The 22,500-nt window shown below is 36.5% G+C and overlaps 1 protein-coding gene across 3 annotated transcripts in view; it reads right to left on the bottom strand.

Moving 5' to 3' along the window:
* Positions 1-22,500, bottom strand: part of LOC144957876 (uncharacterized) — an 85,000-nt gene that overhangs the window by 12,591 nt on the left and 49,909 nt on the right. For all 3 annotated transcript variants that reach the window (XR_013642244.1, XM_078889374.1, XM_078889373.1), the window contains exons 2-3: positions 16,776-16,850; positions 7,000-8,913 (exon numbers count right to left, since the gene is read on the bottom strand). Coding sequence is in view for 2 of the 3 variants with exons in the window: in XM_078889374.1 (XP_078745500.1) it covers positions 7,000-7,060 (61 nt within the window). In the remaining variant the exon portion in view is untranslated. The remainder of the gene's footprint in view (positions 1-6,999; positions 8,914-16,775; positions 16,851-22,500) is intronic.

Genomic DNA, 22,500 nt, shown 5'->3' with positions numbered 1-22,500 from the left:
ATTGAACATGGTCGGTTTGTGTTTTTGTTTTTTTGTTTTTAAGGGTTTTACGGCGCTTGCAACACAGTTAGATTATATCAGCGCCAGTATAATGGAAGAAAATGGGATAGAAAAAAGTTCTAGAATTACAATTAAAGCACCCAATAAAAAGTAAGACATAGTGGAACTGGGAACAAATAGGGATCAGATGTAGATTCCAAGAGCATACCACCAATGTACTTAGTTTGAGAGCACCTATAAGGCTCATCCGGACACACGCACAAAATTCAACAAAGAGGAAAACACTCAGATGCTTTCATTATACATTAAAAATAACAAATATATAGAACTCATTACAAAGAGATGATTTACAAGGAAAAAAAATCATCTCCCAAAACAATGACTATGCATATGACTTTCCCTCCAGGCTCGGACTCCGGCTAGGGCCAGGACAAAACCAAGTAATCTCATTCCAAGACAAAGACAGAAAGCATGTTGGAAAACAGTTATAAGGGGATAGAATACACAGTATGTACCCCCCTGCCCACTATGGGAGGTCAGGAACCCCACCCAGTGGTCGATTAGGAGATAGTTAATTTCATGTTGTATTATAAATTCAACGTTGGATCATCTGTGGTTTGTGTTGGACACTCAATCAACCCTACCATTCTAAATCCTGAGAAGACTTTTAACGGTGCGGCAATGTGGGTATCGATAGAATGCGCTTGGCTGAGAAGCTCACAACATTGCCATCCGGAAGTATAGCGGACCAACACACAAAACTATGTGTAACCTTAAACGTTTATAGTCTTGGTTAATACCGTTAAGTGAGAATTACTCATAAACGTGAATGGCAAAAAACAAAAACAAAACAATAACAAAGACTTGAGTGACGTCATCTTCATTCTATCTACACTCTCGCCTTCGGAATCAGGGTTCGTGACCCGGTCTTTACTCACACTATGTCACGTTAACCAGGTTGAAAATAAATACCTGGCCATTAACAGCGTTGTCTCTGTCAGAAAAATAAATTGTAATACGAGTATCACCTAACAGGCGTCATGTCTCACCCTAAATTTTTAAGTGTTGCTGTTGGCTTGCAAAGCGCTTTGAGTACGTTTTTACGTGGCTATTGCCCTTGTAAAGATGAACATGTTTATAAATGATCTAGTTTTGTATGCGTGATTCTGTTTGGCCGGTACAAGTGTGTTTATGGTTTGACAAGTATATTGTAAAGCCCTTTGAAGGCTTCGGCATTTAGCGCTATAAAAGAACACTTTATTATTATTATTATTATTATTATTATTATTATTATTATTATTATTATTATTATTATTATTATTATTTATGCACTCAAACTTAGATCGTCGGTCGTATGTGCTGGACACCCAATCAACCCGACCACTGGAATCTCGGAAGAGTTTAACACTCCCACAATCAAATACTCATTTATTGTATTCCAATTTTCACGCATGAATGATTCCTATTACGTGATTATACCGCAAATTCCCCGGGCATTAATTTATCCTTGATTAACAAATTGCAAGTTACTGGCTACAAAGGCCGCTCTGCCTAAGCGCCATGTCCACATAGCGTATCATTATTAATATTATTATTGATATCATCATCATCATCATCATCATCATCATCATCATCATCATCATCATCATCATCATCATAATGATAATAATAATAATAATAATAATAATAATAATAATAATAATAATAATAATAATAATAATATATTATTATTATTATTATTATTATTATTATTATTATTATCATCATCATTATCATCATCATATCATCATCATCATCTATTATTTTTATTTTTATTATTATTATTATTATTATTATTATTATTATTATAAAAAATTATACAATACAGTATTTATCTTATACGGAAAGGTTAGAATTTCTTGACTTACCCAGTTTGAAATATAGAAGAATTCGTGGGGATTTAATTCAGGTTTATAGATTGGTACATGGTCTGGATAGGATAGACTTTTCTGATTTTTTTTCATATCTATATTACTTTACTAGAGGAAAGTTAAATTTTTCTCTAGGTGCAAAACAAAGACAAATGGTCGTATTCGTATTGTCAAAATGGACAGTTTGAAATTAACAAGAATGCAAAATCTAGATTATTCAAGGTTAGTAGACAGGAATATATATGGGATTTATACGAATATACTGTTTGCTTCTTTGACAGCTTTCAATCTTGTATGTATAATATGCTATATATATTGGTTATCTCTATAGGTGTGTATGGTGTGTGTGTGGTTTTGTGTTGTGGTGCGCTGATCACGTAAAGAATATGTTGTACACAAATAGTACTTAGTGAATCTATCTTTCCAAGGTATCGTTATGATATTAATCATAGATTATGGCATTCTATAATATTAGATGGGATTAATATAGATTAATCCTATTTGCCTCTAGTTACATCTTTATTTTATGTATATATTATGATTATTATTATTATATCCTTATTATTTTGTTATTGATGTGTATTGTTGTGTCGTTTGATGTCATTAAATTATTTGTACAAATATAATTTATTAAATTATCTTTAAGTTATTATTGTCTATTAATCAATAATTATGGCATTCTTTATTTAAGGGAGTTCGGATCTCTTTTCCACCCATTTTAATTTTTAATGATTATTATTTTTCATCTTTTGTTGCTATTTTATACCCTTCCCTCAATCTCCCCAGTTCCCCCACCCGAAAGCAATTTCGTTCTTTTTCTTTCCCCCCCCCCCCCCCCCCCGATGTTTGGTTTCTATAATTGATTATTTAATTGAGTAAACATAAGACTGCAGGAAGTCAAAGACCGTAAAGACCGTTAAAAAAGATTAAACAAACATTGGCTTTGAAAGGTTTCAATGAATTGAAACCAAAAAATAAATGAATGAGAAGAAACAAATTGAACAAGTCGTTAGTTTGGGATGAATGGATAGTTCTAGATCAAGGTGCCCGAGTGATTGAGCGTTGATAATATTAATATATGCAACTATCTGGTCTTTTTGTGCGTCTATTTGGTCTTGTGGTATGACACTCGCTTCGGATTGAATGGTCCTGGGTTTGAACCTCGCTCGGTGCATAGTTGAGTCCTTTACTCACATTCTCTCACTGTACTCAGGTGTAAAATGACTACCTGGCCCTTAACATCGTGTTCTCAAGCTGTCGGAAACAAAAATGCAATATCACCTAACAGGCGTCATGTCTCATATATATTAAGTGTTGCTGTTGGCCAGGGACGCTTTTGTAAAGCGCTTTGAGCACGTTTAGTGGATATTGCGCGATATAAAAGCTCAATTTTTGTGATATGACCGGAAAGTCTACGGTTCGAGTCCCAATCTGAGTAGTGCATAATTTTAGTCCTTAAAAAAGGCTCTTCATTTACATTCTCTAATCGTATCCAGGTTGAAAATGAGGACCTGATCCTTAACAGAAATGCGTCTGTCTGATAAAAAGAATAATTGTAAATCGACGGTATGACTCGTCCTGCATGTTAAGTGTTACTGTTTACTTAGAATTGCCTAAAAAGAGCGTTGAAAACTTCCCTGGATAGTACGCTATATAATACATGTCCGGATTTGATAAACGAATAATAATAATAATTTTAAAAAATAAAAAATACAAAATAAATAATAATAATAATAATAATAATAATAATAATAATAATAATAATAATAATAATAATAATAATAATAATAATAATAATAACGTTTATTTGTATAGCGCCATATCCCGTTGACAAACAGCTCTAGGCGCACAAATTTGTAAAACATCATCATAAATTATAAACATTTTTGTACACACACCCATTTATACAAGCCCGCACACACATACCCTCACAACGACACACACACACACACACACACACACACACACACATGCACCAAAACGTGCATATGCATACAGAGACGAAAAATAGCTGTTAACATGAATTATTGAATAACAATCATTTCAGGACATTTAACAATAATGGCAGATGAAGGGAGATTACATTATGTCATGGGAATTCTGATGTAACAAATGTATATCTTTAAAAAAAAGGATGTTTTATTTAATCGTGTGAGCTTCTCAGTAAGACACGAAAGCTTATGCAAGACAATATTGCAGGGCACAGTAGAAGGCTGTCGAAGAAGAGGAAGACAGAGGAAAGTGTGGCAGGATAACATTAAAGATTGGACAGGGTTGACGTGGAACAATCTAATGAGGAAGGCCCAAGACCGTGATGAGTGGCGTCCAATCCTGAAGTCTGCATCCCGAGAGTCCCCCCACCCCCGACGACCAACCGGTCATAGGATAGAGGTCGGAGAGGAGGAGGAGGTCTCAGAAGATGAGATTTTAAGTTCTTTTCAAAAGAAGACTGGGAATCCACAACCCCGTTCCTAATTCTTAACGCAAAACTGTGATTTAAATTAAATACTATCTTTTAAATATACACTCACAAGTTTGGACTAAAGGTCAGAGGTATGGCCTATCTCGATTTATTAAATTAATATATTAGGTGTTGCTATTCGTTCTTGGTTGTATATTTTTACATGTTTGTACATTTGCATATATATATATATATATATATATATATATATATATATATATATATATATATATATGTATACATTGTCGCCATAGATTCTCAACTTTGTGTTTATAAATTTTTATGCATGCCACGTCTGTAAACGAATTTCCATTTTTTTGGATGAATAAAGTATATATATATATATATATATATATATATATATATATATATATATATAATATATATATATATATTATTATTATTATTATTATTATTATTATTATTATTATTATTATTATTATTATTATTATTATTATTATTTTTATTGCACGTATTGGTGGTAATACGATTGTTGTATTTTTTTGGTGGTTATTAATAGTATCGTATCAGTTTATATTTTGGTTCCATTTACCATTCTTTCCCACTTTCATGTATGTTGTCATCAAATTGTGTGATTTATTGGCGAAAGCCTAAGATTGAATAAACTTTGAAACTTTGTATTATTAATCGTAAATCGAAGTTGATGTTTCAAGCCCCACTTAGGACATGCTGTCTTCCTGAAAGCAATATGCAACAAAATTGAATATAACAGCTTAAAAATATTTGCCATGGAACGTTTCGGGGTCAAAACGCCGTCTCAGCCAACAAGAAAGAAAAAATCAATTGAATTTAATTATTTTACATAATACAGAAGACTGGTTTTGAGAGCAAATGTCCCGTGTGAAGCAAATAGCTCTTTCTTTTCAGCTTTATATTCATTTTGTGTTTTTTTTTTGTGGTCAAAATGTGTCTATAATTTTTAAAGAAAATATTAGTATTTAATTTGACCCTGTCTCCCTTGAGCAATTTAAAAGCAATTCGTTATTAATTCTTACTTGGCAGCTCTGCAAAAACGACTGACGTCTAGATTACATTGATTTAAAGAATTTAAAAACAATTATTCTGGATGAATCAAATTATTATCATTATTATTATTATTATTATTATTATTATTATTATTATATTATTATTATTATTATTATTATTATTATTATTATTATTATTATTATTATTATTATATTATTATTATTATTATTATTATTATTATTATTATTATATTATTATTATTATTATTATTATTATTATATTATTATTATTATATTATATTATTATTATTATTATTATTATTATTATTATTATTATTATTTATTATTTATTATTATTATTATTATTATTATTATTATTATTATTATTATTATTATATATTATTATTATTATTATTATTATTATATTATATTATATTATATTATATTATATTATATTATATTATATTATATTATATTATATTATATTATATTATATTATATTACTATCCTTATTATTAAAGTTGTTTTATTTAAATTCTTGTTTTTTATCATTATTGTTTGTTTTGTTCTGGTTTTTTTATTTTTGTTGTTACTTATTTATATTTGTTTTTGGTTGTAAGATTAGTGGAATCATTTTTCATCCGTCGTGCTTTCAATCCATGAGAAAGTCAATTTGAGCGAGCTTACTTACGCGTGACGCTATCATTATTGCGATTCAAAGCAGGTTTGTCAGATTAATTTGGCAAGTCTCAAAAAAATTGCCAAATGTCTGAGAAAATACCAAATATTTCCAGGAATCACCACTTTTTATTTTAGTTTAAATACACCTTAACCCTCTCCTTACCAACTTCAGGAAAATCGTCACATTCGTTACGATACAACCAACATTTTTCTTATTCAAATTTCTTTTGTACATCATAAAATTTAAAGAAAATGAACAGTGTGTTGTAGAGTCTAGATATTTTACTACAGAAATTATGTATAGCAAGAACTTTTCTGCTATTGTGTTTGGGTGATAAAAAATATTTTTTTTGTGTTTTTCATGTGTGCAGTTTTGGGAAAAATCCTGGAAATGGCTGGTAAGGAGAGAGTTAAGGTGGAAATATAATATCTTTATGTCCCTATTTCGCTGCCGTAAGTGCAGTCGGTTATTTAATGAGGAATTTCATCTCATGCTGAAAATTCGTATATTTTGTGAAATTGTTGTTTATTTGTTCATTCAATAATTAATATAATGTGATTTGAAACAAAGTTAAACTGTTTTTTTAAAGGCCAAGCTTTTGGAATATGGCATTAAAAACGCCAAATTGGCAACCCTGACATTGAGTGAGTCTACGCTTATTACTCAAAGGAAAAATCTTCTCAAATCTAAAAAAAAATCGTACAAAACACCAAAATATATAGATAGAATGAAATTGACATCACCCTAGTCTTTATTTGTTTTTGTTTTTTTGCCATCCGCGTTTATGAGTAATTCTCACTTAACGGTATTATCCAGACTATAAAAGTTCATGGTTACACAGAGTTTTGTGTGTTGGTCCGTTTTACTTCCGGATGGCAATGTTGTGAGCTTCTTAGCCAAGCACATTCTATCTATAGAAATGAATTAACACAAATAAGAGATGATATTTTAATGACTTACCCTTGTTGAGGATTAGAAAAAATATCAAAACAGAATACACAAAATCCACCGTCCTTGACATGTTGATAATGACGATTACGATGATGATGATAATGACGATAAAGAATATAATATAATATCACTCCTCACAATCCGTTATCTCTTTAAAAAATTCAACTTTCAAAAAGGAACAATCCCAAATTTCTGCTCACAAATGATGACAATGAGACCAGCTCAAGAGATGTCGTCTGCGCAGCTTGATGACTTGTCTTTTGGTACGACAATGATATGAATGTTTTATTATTAATTTGCTGAGGGGGACGTATCCAGCGGACGGAAGACAAATAAACTATAATTAGTTAGAAATTGACGAGAGCCATTAGAGGATCAGGTTAATTAAGTATAATATTATAGTCTAATTCACAATCAAAAACAATCCAAGGAGGTAATTGGCATCCGACACTATACACTATCCACATGAAGTGTCTATAATAACTATAACATACATTTATTTATATAATAATAGTTTCCAGTGGTTAGGAAGACAAGTAAAGTGGTTAGAAAATATTCAAAAAAAAATAAAATATTGACAACCTTAAAAAACCTCAGAACAGAGTAGAAACATTGCAATTTGCCGCGTTTAAAGTCTGTCTTGCTGGTTCGTTTTGTTTTATTTCGAAAGTTTAACAGCAGCTTCCAATAGTCTTGGTGTTATTTAAGCGACATGACATTATGCGTGTGGGCTGAAATCGATAACTCTGATAAAAGAAGACTCTTTTTTTCTGTAACCAACAGCTTTACTAGGCTTTCATTTTTAGATGAAAGACTACAAGGGATATAGGAGATTATTAAAAGCTAAAAATAAATGATAATATCACATGTGGAGTATAACAATAAATGCCAGTAGCTAAGTTACCATCACACGATACCAAATAAGTTCAATGAAGGTTGTACTCAAACAGTTGTCTGATCTTTCTGTCTTGTTATCAAAGGAAGACTGAACGACGATTTTATTGTATTCAAATGCTGAACGACGTGTTGAAGATGAGAATAGAGAGAATCCAACAGTTTGTCAAAGCTTGAAATGAGAACCTTGTGTATTTCATCACAGATGGAGAAAATGAAATTTTTGTGTTTATTTTCCTTTCTCGTGGATAACAGTTCACATGTATGACATATTAAAACTTACATTATATTGCTGGGGTTTTTTTCCCAATCATTCTTTAACTTAAGACCTAATTAGTTGAACTTAAAAAATCGTAAAGTGTCAATTTAAGGTCACCATTCTTAACCCATTAATCACTAATTTGACAGACTTTAATTCCAAGCAGTTTTCATCATGAAAATGTCAAAAAGTTTAATGACATTATGAAAAGCAGTGTCTAAAATTCTGAAGGATGCTGTATTCATATTATAGCCTTCTCATACTCAAGTCTTATCAGGATATGAATGATTACTGAACAGGAGCATAGAATAATTGTTCTTCGTTCTAATCAAATAGATGTATTACTAAGCAATAGTCCCAGTGTACTCCAATCGAAAAACCCGAGAAAAAATATTGTTCAGAAAGGTGGTGTTTAAAATCCAAATCTGTCTATATTCATTCACACTGTTAAGATTTCTTTTCACTCCGACTATCTGAATTGGAAGTGGTGTATAAATATATACAAATAAGACAGATCAAATATTAATAGGGTTGTCTCGTTTGCTTGTGCATTATTTATTTATAAGATACAAAAAGCGTTTAATCTTCCATTTAAAACACACTGATTCAACACAGCAGTTTATTTATCAGATCGACTTTCTTTCCATGCACAGAAACGAATCAAAATCCTTTTACTCCAGCATTCAAGATGGTATTTTCTATCTCTCTCACTCTATCTTCCAGGAATTCGTTGATAGTCGCTACTTGTAGACTTGAAGAGCGTCCGAGATCTGGTTTGAAAAATAAAATTTTAAAAAAGATCGTAGATAGTTAGAAAAGAATAAAAATACACATTTTAAAACATTATCTTTGTCCGAAAATTGTAATATCGCCTAACAGGCGTCATGTCCCGTCCAACATATTAAATGTTGCTGTTGACCAGGGACCCCTTGTAAAGCGCTTTGAGCACATTTAGTGGATATTGCGCTCTATAAAGCTCAATTATTTTTTTTCTTGACACAATACAAATCAGCGTGTTTTTCCCCTGAAAATGTTCAAGCATTACCAAGATAAATAATATCTGAAAAAGTGTGTATGAGACAAGTCAGACAACGCAATAATTAGCCGAGGCAGGCTGAGTTTTTGGGATAGGGTTTTTTACATTCTCGTTTTCTTCTTTCTTGCGTTATCTGACCTGTTTCATACACGGATCCAATACATGCCATTCAGCGAAGTAGCCAAGTCACCCTATTCCGCCTCCGAACAGGACACAATAGACTAAGAGGACATATGTTTACAAAGCTAGGTATTGGAACAACCCTTTATTGCCCATGTGGAACCGACGATGAAACCACTTAACATGTGCTTATGGATTGCCCATTATACAACGTGCAACGTTCGAACCACTGGGTCACCACTACAACACTCAACACAAAGCTCTATGGCGAGGCTGAGGACCTAAAGCGGACCACAGAGTCATTGCAGATATCGGACTGCAGCCGTAGATGACCATCAGAGGAACGAAGAAAAAGAAGAAGAAGATAGATGTTGACACCAATGACTGCTCCTTCGTTTGTCACTTTAATTTTATTATACCAAGGCTGAGTGTCTCGTCTCAGGTGTAATAAAATTTTTAAAATTGAGCTTTATATAGTGCAATATACACTAAATGTGCTCAAAGCGCTTTACAAGGGGTCCCTGGTCAACAGCAACATTTAACATGTAGGACGGGACATGCCGCCTGTTAGGCGATATTACAATTTTTCGGACAAAAACAACGCTGTTTACGGCCAGGTACTCATTTTACACCTGAGTGCGGTGAGAGAAAGTGAGTAAATAGCCTTTTCCAAGGACTCAACTATGCGTCGAGCGCGAGGCTCGATTCCAGCGAGTGTCATACCACAAGACCACATAGCCGCACGTGTAGGCTGTTCATCATTGGACATTATTTTTTAAAAACCGTAAAGCGACTAATGCATGGTGTTTACTGCGGATATGTGGATAAGCGCAATATAAATGCATTTCTTTTTGGTTTAAATCCCTATTGTAGAATATCTTTTTTTTTAAAAATCCATATAGTGCTCTCAAAAAACTTCATTTTATAGGACTTTCTATGCTCAATTGGGCTAGATACACAGTGATTCATTTTCCCCAATTTTATTCGATACAGTACAAATCGCCTGTTATACTTCGGTCTTATCCAAAGTAAGCTAGTAAGCGTTACTATTATCTGTTTAACCTTGTGCTATGGACACTAATATACACCTCCATTTCCCTAATGCCCCTAAAGTACGGCTATGTGGTCTTGTGGTATGACACTCGCTTTCGGATCGGAAGGTCCTGGGTTCGAGCCTCGCTCGGCGCATAGTTGAGTCCTTGGAGAAGGCTCTTTACTCACATTCTCTCACCGCACTCAGGTGTAAAATGAGTACCTAGCCGTTAACAGTGTTGTCTCTGTCCGAAAAAAATATTTCATCACCTAACAGACGTCATGTCCCGTCCTAAATGTTAAACGTTGCTGTTGGCCAGGGACCCCTTGTAACGCGTTTTGAGCACATTTAGTGGATATTGCGCTATATATAAAAAAATCTCAAAGGTCAAAGTATTGTATTATTTGTATCATGACCATCAAGCAGGAAGTTGCTTTTATCGATAAAATAGTAAAAAGGAAGACGTAACACCCGAGACGCCATCAGACACAAATGTGACCCATCGTTTCAAAACGGTATTATGTCGGAACGAACCAGATGCTTAAAAGCCTCATTTAATGTTAAACTGGTCAAAAATATAAATTGTTTGACATTCGCACCTTAAAATATGCTATCCGTTCTCCTCAATAAAACATACAAACTCAACACAAGTCCGATATTTCTGGCTATAATTATAAATTCAATTTTCAACATCTTAACTAACCCGACTTAATACCGTTTTGAGGCGAAGGGTCACAAAATATAGACCTCATCTGCTGACTCTCGTCATTTAATTTCAGCTTTTATCGTATCACGTTACGTCTGGCGTTGGTTTTCTTTATGGTTGAAAACGGGTGGAATCTTGAAATTTTCAAATAATATGAAGTATTTAATTTAACTAATAATTGAGCTTTATATAGCGCAATATCCACTAAATGTGCTCAAAGCGCTTTACAAGGGGTCCCTGGTTAACAGCAACATTTAACATGTAGGACGGGACATGACGCCTGTTAGGCGAAATTACAATTTTTCGGACAAAGACAACGCTGTTAACGGCCAGGTACTCATTTTACACCTGAGTACGGTGAGAGAATGCGAGTAAAGAGCCTTTTCCAAGGACTCAACTATGCGCCGAGCGCGAGGCTCGAACCCAGGACCTTCCGATCCGAAAGCGAGTATCATACCACTAGACCACATAGCGCAGTTCTTCTTCTTCTGTTTAAAACAAAAAAAGCCCTACAAAACGTGAGCGTTTCTATATAGCGCAATATCCATTAAACCTGCTCATCAAAGTCCTCTACCTGAGCTCTCCAGTCAATAACAATTTATTTAACATGTAAGACGAGACGTGACGCATGTTGGGCGAAATTACCATTAACGTTGACAACGTTGTTAACGACCTGGTATTCATTTTACACCTGAGTACGGTGAGATAATGTGAGTAAAAAGCCTTTTTATAAGGACACAACAATAAAAATAAATATAATAATATAATAATAATAATAATAATAATAATAATAATAATAATAATAATAATAATAATAATGAATAATAATAATAATAATATAATAATAATAATAATAAATAATAATAATAATGAATAATAATAATAATAATAATAATAATAATAATAATAATAATAATAATAATAATAATAATAATAATAATAATAATATATTATTATTATTATTATTATTATTATTATTATTATTATTATCATTATAATGACAACAGTAAGGATACTATAATGATATTAATAATAGTAATACCAATCATCATGACATAATGGAAATAACAGTAGAAGCGGTAACAAAGCACCTTGTGGGTTATCAACACTGACAATCAATAAATACAATCCGCTTACTCGGGAAATGAAATCAGGGAAAATTTGTAGTCAGTTTCCCGTTTCGCCCGAGTGGAAGGCAATTATAACAAATTAATGTTACCTACATCATCATTTTATTTTGTTATAATGGCTATGTGGTCTGGTGGTATGACACTCGCTTTCGGATCGGAAGGTCCTGGGTTCGAGCCTCGCGCTCGGCGCATAGTTGAGTCCTTGGAAAAGGCTCTTTACTCGCATTCTCTCACCGTACTCAGGTGTAAAATGAGTACCTGGCCGTTAACAGCAGTGTCTTTGTCCGAACAAGTGTAATATTGCCATTACAGGAGTCATGTCCCGTCCTACATGTTAAATGTTGTTGTTGACCAGGGACCCCTTGTAATACGCTTTGAGCACATTTAGTGTATATTGCGCTATATAAAGTTAATTTCAATTTTATGTCATGTAGATGAACCACATAACGTAAACAAAGCGATACTAGGCTGCCAGAAGCGTTGGGCTGTAAAAATATTGGCACTTGTTAGTAACTAATGAAAAAAAAACCCAACAACATCATTAGTTTTGATTAAAAAAAAAAAACCGAACTAGAGCATTTATATAGAGCAATATCCACTAAACGTGCTCTAAGCGCTTTACAAGGGGTCCCTGACAAACAGCAACACTTAACATGTTAAACGATATTACAATTTTTTTCCCGACATAGACAACACTGTTAGCGGCCAGGTACTCATTTTACACCTGAGTACGATGAGAGTGTGTGAGTAAAGAGTCTTTTTTTCAAAGACTCAACTATGCGCCGAGCGAGGCTCGAACGAACCCAGGACCTTCCGATCCGATCCGATCCGAAAGCGAGTGTCATACCACACAAGACCACATAGTCGCTCTAGTAAGTAAGCACAAGAGTAACTAAAAGCATCGGTACTGATGGTAATGGCAGTCGTGACAAAACCAATAGGGAATGAGATTAGCGGAAGAGTAGCGTCCCTTGATTGGACGTCACCAATAGTCTGTGACGTCACCGGCGGAAAAGGTATTAGAGAGAGAACGTCGTGTTGGTTGCGTCTCTCGTCCTCGCTTCCGGTGAAAGCGGCTTGAGACACTTCAAAACTAAATTGACGTTCTCTCTGTAAGGTGACGTCCAATCAAGGGACGCTACTCTTCCGCTAATCTCATTCCCTATCGTGATAAAGGTATTTATTTTATGATCCAGCCAGATGTGACACGGACTGAAATAAACATTCCATGACCTACTAATGTTTAATGTTATTATACCGTCGGTGACCTTGTTCAGCTGTTGTAATATAGATAGAATGCGCTTGGCCAAGGAGTTCAAAACATTGCCATCCGGAAGTATAACTGACCATTACACAAACTCTGTGTGTATCCATGAACGTTTATAGTCGGGTTAATACAGTTCAGTGAGCATTACTCATATACGCGGATGGCAAAAAACAATAACAAAGACCCGAGTGACGTCATCTTCGAACTATCTATAGCTATTGAAAGCTTAGATAGACGAAGTGCAGTATCAATTTGTGACCCCTCGTCTCAACACGCTTTACAGTGAGTGGCTCCCAACAGTAACACTATATGTGACCCGTCGTCTCAAAACGGTATTAAGTCGGGATGATTAAGATGCTGAAAATGGAATTTGTAGCCTGAAATATATCATGCTTAAGTTGAGTTTATATGCTTTATAGAGGAGAAGGAATATCATATTTTACAGTGCTAAATACCAACGTTTCATATTTTTGACCAGTTTAACTATAATTTGACTTTTTAGCATCTGGTCCAACCCGACATAATACCGGTTTGAGACGAGGGGTCACATTTGCAAAAACGCCATTAATTTATATTACCAGGGCCATCATCTGAAAAGTAGTCCTTCCGAGCCATTAGGCCCATGACGCCGGAATTTATCCCGGTTTCCATAGCATGAGACGGACAGTGTTAATAGCAATTTCTTGCTATCCTTTGGATTGGACATTAGTCAATTTCAAAGTACTTTTCCGTCAGATCTAACAGACCCAGCTAACCAATCACTCGTGGGAGACTGCAACAGGGATGGATCTTATTCCCTTTGAGCGTGAAACGAGTGCTATACCAATGGCCTTATCGGGACCTCGGGCATCATCTAAGGTGAAGCTAAAAATCATTTTAGCTTTGTCATTAGTAGGCGTCATGTGCAGTTCTACATGTAACGTATTGCTGTTGGTCAAGGACCCTTTGTAAAGCGCTGTGAGCACGTTTAGTGGATATTGCTCTATATAAAAGCGCAAGGTTTATCCCAGTGTATATAGCGTGAAACGGACAATAGCAATTGGATTCAGTAGTCTGATGTCACGCCCCCGGCAACGGCGGCCATCTTGGTTCTAAACAAAGAAAATCATTACTTTTTGTTCTTCATGCTGGCTAGAACTTTTCATTCCCTTTTCATATGCCTTTTGATCAGAATGTGTAAAAGTCAAAACATGATCATATTTATGTGTTTTTTTCCTCTGGAAGCGTTTTTATGCTAGCCGGAGAAATATTTCATACCGGCGTGCGCCATTGTTCCGATAGTTTAGAGCCAGTGTTACTAAGTTACCATGCGTCATTAGGAAGGAAGTGACGTTACGACCATTGAATCCTATTGGGTTAAGGGCAGCCATGATTCACAAATGGAAAGAGAGTGTCGTGGTTAAATCGAGGGAGGAACCCTACAACCAACCCCTGCCTCCGCGCTTATCTATAGATAGTTCGAAGATGACGTCACTCAGGTCTTTGTTATTGTTTTTTGCCATCCGCGTTTTGAGTAATGCTCACTTAACTGTATTAATCAGACTATAAACGTTCATGGATACACACAGTTTTGTGTGTTGGTCCGTTATACCTCCGGATGGCAATGTTATGAGCTTCTTAGCCAAGCGCATACTATCTATAAGCGGCTATGTGGTCTTGTGGTATGACACTCGCTTTCGGACCGGAAGATTGTGGGTTCCAGCCTCGCTCGGCGCTTAGTCGAGTCCTTGGAAAAGGCTCTCTACCCACTTTCTCTCATCGTACTCAGGTGTAAAATAAGTACCTGGCCGTTAACAGCGTTGTCTCTGTCCGAAAAAAATCGTAATGTCGCCTAACAAGCGTCATGTCCCGTCCTACATGTTAATCCAGGGACCCCTTGTAAAGCGCTTTGAGCACGTTTAGTGGATATTGCGCTATATTAATGTTCTATTAAATATAAGGCATCAGATAATGTGAGTATAGAGCCATTTCCGAGAACTCAATCATATGCCGCTCAGAGGGAGACTCGAACCTTTGAACTTTTGAACCTTCCTTCCGAAGGCGAGTGTAATTCCACTAGAGCAGAAACACAACAACAGAAATATAGATAGACACCTGCTTAAATCGATATAAGGTGCTGCTCGCATGTGTGTTAGGGCAGCTATAATTAACAAGTAGTGGACAGAGAATGTCAATGTTTAATCTATAAGGACTGAGTATGGTGAGTATAATGTTAGTATAGAGCCTTTCGAAAGGGCTCAATAATATATAGATCAGAGCAAAGAGCGTGTAGGTAACGATTGTTATGTTACCAAGAGCTCTCACTTCCCGCTTTTGGTGAAGCCAAGCATCTTCCGTCTTCTACTCGTATTTTCTTCATTGTATCAGTAAGCCTAGCGCGCATGATACACGTGGAGCACACCAACCTCGCTGTCTCGCCTGGCACGCGACAATAGCATTGCGGTTAAGACAAGTCAGAGCTCTTGGTAACTACGTTACCCTACACACTCTTTGATCAGAGCGAGACTCGAACCTTGAAATTTCCTTCCGAAGGCACTAGAGCACATAGCCGCTCAACAACAGAAACATAGATACACAGGCTTTCATTGAAATGGGTTGTTGCTGTGCATGTGTTTAGGGCAGCCATGATAAACAAATAGAAAGAGAGTGTCATGGTTTAATCGAGGGAAGAAGCTCAAAACGAACCTCCGTCTCCGCACTTCTCTATAGATAGTATGCAGATGACGTCACTCAGGCCTTTGTTATTGTTTTTGCCATCCGCGTTTGTGAGATGTTCTCACTAAACTGTATTAACCAGACTATAAAAGTTCATGGTTACACAGAGTTTGTGTGTTGGTCCGTTATACTTCCGGATGGCAATGTTGTGAACTCCTTGGCCAAGCGCATTCTATCTATAAGGCCTTAGATAAGAGAGAGCCATTTCCGAGGACTCAATTATATGCCGCTCAGAGGGAGACTCGAACCTTTGAACTGTGAACCTTCCTTCCGAAGGCGAGTGTAATACCACTAGAGCACAACAACAGAAACATAGATAGACACCTGCTTAAATCGATATCAGGTGCTGCTCGCATGTAGTGGACAGAGAATGTCAATGTTTAATCTAGGGAAGAAGCCCACAATCCATCTCCTCCTCCACGTCTTCTGAATAATTGATGTGGCTGAACACTCATTCCTGTCGTATTTCCGATAACTAATTAGTAATTAGATTCTTGTGGCTATATGTAATTTAAGTGTGCGTCCCTCGAGACAAAGTACAACGTTAATTAGGTCTCTGTAAAGAAAAGGAGAGAGAGAGAGAAAACTAAAGCAAAAATTTGAGAAATGTGTACAGTTCACTTACCACTTAAGAGTGCTCACCCAACAGCAACACTTAATATGTGGGATAAGACATGACGGTTGTGAGACCATAATATTGCTGCAAGAAAGAATAAATAAGGCATTGTAATTAGAAACGATCAAATTAAGAAATTAAGGAGCAGGCACCGGTGTAAGATAAAGATCTGAACAAGTGTGTATGAAAGATACCTGACAAAGCAAGAAAATAAAAATAGAAGAAAAAAAACCATCCCAAAAAATTCAGTCTACCTCGACTGGGGATTGAACCCCAGACCTTCTGATTACCGGTCAGAATTCCTACCATGGTACACATAGACTACACACTTGTTCAGAATGAGAAATGAGTATGGTTAATCTGTGATAATGCGCTGTAGATAGTATGCGCTTGGCTAAGAAGCTCACAACATTGCCATCCGGAAGTATAACGGACCAACACACAAAACTCTGTGTAACCATCAACTTTTTATTGTCTGGATAATACAGTTTATTGAGAAATACTCATAAACGCGGATGGCAACAAAAAAAATAACAAAGACCCGAGTCTAACCATGAACTTTTATAGTTTGGTTAATACAGTTTAGTGAGAATTACTCAAAAATGCAGATGGCAAAAAAAACAACAAAACAATAACAAAGACATGAGTGAGGTCAACTTTGTTCTATCTATAGTGGCGGTCGATATAGATAGAATGCGCTTGGCCAAGGAGTTCACAACATTGCCATCCGGAAGTATAACGGACCAACACACAAACTCTGCGTAACCATGAACGTTTATAGTCTGGTTAATACAGTTTAGTGAGAACAACTCACAAACGCGGATGGCAAAAACAATAACAAAGGCCTGAGTGACGTCATCTGCATACTATCTATCCAGGTCGGTGCTGCAGAGCTGCAATCCACCCCGAATCTTAAAGACTTTAAGAACCCTACAACCAACATCTGCCTCCGCGCTTATCTAAAAGCGGCGATACGGCCTTGCGGTATGACACTTGCTTCCGGATCGAAAGGTCCGGGGTTCGAGCCTCTCTCGACGCATAGTTGAGTCCTTGGAAAAGGCTCTTTACTCACATTATCTCACCGTACTCAGGTATAAAATGAGTACCTGGCCATTAACAGCGTTGTCTCAGTCCGAAAAAAAAAAATTATAATATCGCCTGAATGTTAAATGTTGCTGTTGGACAGGGACCCATTGTAAAACGCTTTGAGCACTTTTAATGGATATTGTGCTATATAAAGGCTCAATTTTTTACCTCTAAAATCGTTCAATCCAACGTCAACTGTTAGGACACGGAATGCACTTGACTTTGATACAAAAAAAATGCTGAATCAATGAGTTCTTTAAAAAAATGCTTTTGAGAGAGAACTCCATGCCTTGAAGTACGATAGATAGAACGAAGATGACGTCACTCAAGTCTTTTTTTATTGCTTTTTGCCATCCGCGCTTATGAGTAATTCTCACTAAAATGTATTTTTAAAAATTATGCCTTTTTCGCCACGACATCATAAGATATCGTCGCCAAGGCATTCCACGAAGGAATATAGATAACTCATCAAGCAAGTTGTCTGATGTCAACAAATCACCCATGTTTTCCAAGTCAGCAAATTGGGGGGTTAATAATCTTGCTCAATGAAAAAAAAAAAACAAAAGTGCTTGAAGCGGGGCTCGAACCCGGGATCTTCCGGGTCACAGTACAATGTCTTAACCACTCGGCCACTTCGCTCCCCGAAGCATGTATTAACCAGACTATAAAAGTTCATCGTTACATATTATAGTTTTGTGTGTTGGTCCCGTTATACTTCCGGATGGCAACAATGTTATGTTATGAGCTTCTTAGCCAAGCACATAATATTTATAGATAGAATGCGCTTGGCCAAGGAGTTCACAACATTGCCATCCGGAAGTATAACGGACCAACACACAAACTCTGTGTAACCATGAACTTTTATAGTCTGGTTAATACAGTTTAGTGAGAACAACTCACAAACGCGGATGGCAAAAACAATAACAAAGGCCTGAGTGACGTCATCTGCATACTATCTATCCAGGTCGGTGCTGCAGAGCTGCAATCCACCCCGAATCTTAAAGACTTTAAGAACCCTACAACCAACATCTGCCTCCGCGCTTATCTAAAAGCGGCGATATGGCCTTGCGGTATGACACTTGCTTCCGGATCGAAAGGTCCGGGGTTCGAGCCTCTCTCGACGCATAGTTGAGTCCTTGGAAAAGGCTCTTTACTCACATTATCTCACCGTACTCAGGTATAAAATGAGTACCTGGCCATTAACAGCGTTGTCTCAGTCCGAAAAAAAAAATTATAATATCGCCTGAATGTTAAATGTTGCTGTTGGACAGGGACCCATTGTAAAACGCTTTGAGCACTTTTAATGGATATTGTGCTATATAAAGGCTCAATTTTTTACCTCTAAAATCGTTCAATCCAACGTCAACTGTTAGGACACGGAATGCACTTGACTTTGATACAAAAAAAATGCTGAATCAATGAGTTCTTTAAAAAAATGCTTTTGAGAGAGAACTCCATGCCTTGAAGTACGATAGATAGAACGAAGATGACGTCACTCAAGTCTTTTTTTATTGCTTTTTGCCATCCGCGCTTATGAGTAATTCTCACTAAAATGTATTTTTAAAAATTATGCCTTTTTCGCCACGACATCATAAGATATCGTCGCCAAGGCATTCCACGAAGGAATATAGATAACTCATCAAGCAAGTTGTCTGATGTCAACAAATCACCCATGTTTTCCAAGTCAGCAAATTGGGGGTTAATAATCTTGCTCAATGAAAAAAAAAAACAAAAGTGCTTGAAGCGGGGCTCGAACCCGGGATCTTCCGGGTCACAGTACAATGTCTTAACCACTCGGCCACTTCGCTCCCCGAAGCATGTATTAACCAGACTATAAAAGTTCATCGTTACATATTATAGTTTTGTGTGTTGGTCCCGTTATACTTCCGGATGGCAACAATGTTATGTTATGAGCTTCTTAGCCAAGCACATAATATCTATAGATAGAATGCGCTTGGCCAAGGAGTTCACAACATTGCCATCCGGAAGTATAACGGACCAACACACAAACTCTGTGTAACCATGAACTTTTATAGTCTGGTTAATACAGTTTAGTGAGAACAACTCACAAACGCGGATGGCAAAAACAATAACAAAGGCCTGAGTGACGTCATCTGCATACTATCTATACGATGAATGCGATTTGTTTTCCTTTTAATGCGTTTGGTCAACAAGTCTGCAGTGAAGAAATGATGTATGCACCAAGTTGACCTTTTATTTGTTTACATGATGTCGAGTGCATACATAGGTAAGATACATATCTTACTTCAATTTGATATTTTCTTGTTTGTATTAAATATTATATCGATGCAATGAGATTAGATTTTTTAAAACTCATAACATCCCTAGCGGGATATTGATGCACTGCGTTTAGTTAAAAAAATCATACCATCCGCCAGCGGGATATAATGTCCTTCAGAGCCATTAGGCCCATGGAGTTGGAGTTTATCCCGGTTTCTATAGCGTGGCAATAGCAATTGCTCGTTATTCTTTGGATAGGACGCTAGTCTATCGCAAAGTACTTTCTGCCAAATCTAACAGAGTCAGCTACCCATTCACTGCTGGGTGGACTGGAGGGTCAGAAAAAAATCCCGACTGCACCCGGGATCGACCTTGGTCCCTTTGCGTTTGAAGCGAGTGTTCTACCAACTGAGCAATCGGGACCCCCGGATATAATAATGTACCAGCACACAAAACTACGTGTAACCTTGCCTTGAACGTTTATAGTCTGATTAATACTATTTATTACTACTTTTAAAAATGGCTGGCTAAAAACAATAACAAAGAGCTGAGTGACGTCAATTTCGTGTTATCTAAATTTGTATTTGCGGAAAGAAACAACGGGGTATTTTTAAAGTCTTTTGGTCTATGTAACCCTTAATGATAAGGATATGATTATGAAGAATATGTCTTATACCGTAGCCATCGTAAAGGTATAGCCTGACACTGACCAAAAATTGACGTCAAAATGCCAGTCTTTTGCCACAAAAGAAAACAAATCGTGAGTTGTATTCAATAGTTCAACCAATGAAATAACTTGTTTCCATGAGCTCTACTAACGACAACTCACTAGACGCTACACAAACCTAAAAAATGACGTCAAACTGCCAGTCCTAGATGGTTCGAGCGTAGCCATCGTTAACATAACTTTACGATGGCAACAGTTCTAGTGTCAGGCTATATGTTGACGATGACTACGCTTATAGTCGCCAGTCGTCATTCTATATCAATAGAAACTTTTGTGATCCACCAAATTCAAACAGAATACTAACTTATGGGCTGTAAATAGTAATGTATAATATTATATATATATATATATATATATATATATATATATATATATATATATATATATATATATATATAGCAGCTTACTTTTAAAAGACACTGAACATGGAACCATTCGGACTCCAAACCCTTCTTCAGTTAATAACAACAAGTGCTCGGCGCATAGTTGAGTCCTTGGAAAAGACTCTTTACTCACATTCTTTCACCATACTCAGGTGTAAAATGAGTACCTGGCCGTTATCACCGAAAAAGAAATTGTAATCTCACCTAACAGGCGTCATGTCTCATTCTACATGTTACGTGTTGCTGCTGTTGGTCAGGGACCCCTTGTAAAGCGCTTTAGCACGTTTAATGCGATTGCGCTATATAAAGGCTCAAGTTTTTGTAAAACGTTAACGTATCACGTTAAATCATATAGACGACAGAAAACTCTTGGCTCGTCTAGTCGGGAAAAATTATTGCGACGTTTCAACTGTTTTTCTTATTGATTGAGGAATGGTTTTGCGTCCAAAACAAACCGTGTTCAGTATTTTGTTCCTTTTCAGAGTGATATTATTAATTTTTTTACCGACGTGCACATATTTGCAGGTCTGATAACCGAACGCAACTATGGGCTCGTTTTGGAATTGTTGTCATGGACAATATTTTGCGTTGGTTTTAGAGTAGGGGCTACTAGGGGAATAGAAGACACCGCAAGTGACCCCTCTGTCCACCTTGGGAGGTCTTAAGACCCAACCCAATTTTCTGACAAAGACAGAGAGCAAGTAGGAAAATATATCTAGGGGGATGGAAGACACAGCAAGTGACCTACCAACCCACCATGGAGCTGAAGACCCTACCCATTTTCTGACAAAGACAGAGAGCATGAAAATATACTAGGGATGGAAGACACAGCAAGTGACCTACCAGCCCACCTTGGAGGTCTGAAGACCTACCCAGTTTTCTGACAAAGACAGAGAGCAAGTTGGAAAATATATCTAGGGGGATGGAAGACACAGCAAGTGACCTCCACCCCACCATGGAGGTCTGAGACCCTACCCATTTTCTGACAAAGACAGCGAGCAGTTGGAAAAATCTAGGAATAGAAGACACCGCAATGACCCTCTGTCCTCCTTGGAGGTCTGAAGACCCTACCCATTTCTGACAAAGACAGAGCAAGTTGGAAAATATATCTAGGGGGATGGAAGACACAGCAAGTGACCTCTCAGCCCACCATGGGAGGTCTGAAGACCCTACCCAGTTTTCTGACAAAGACAGCGAGCAAGTTGGAAAATATATCTAGGGGAATAGAAGACACCGCAAGTGACCCCTCTGTCCTCCTTGGGAGGTCTGAAGACCCTACCCAGTTTTCTGACAAAGA

The sequence above is a fragment of the Berghia stephanieae genome, chromosome 12, assembly GCF_034508935.2.
Source record: "Berghia stephanieae isolate SIO BIC M18660-M18661 chromosome 12, UCSD_Bste_1.3, whole genome shotgun sequence".
In the NCBI taxonomy this organism is placed as follows: domain Eukaryota; kingdom Metazoa; phylum Mollusca; class Gastropoda; order Nudibranchia; family Aeolidiidae; genus Berghia; species Berghia stephanieae.
Note: the sequence above shows the minus strand (reverse complement) of the source record. Positions and strands in the feature narration are given on the sequence as shown.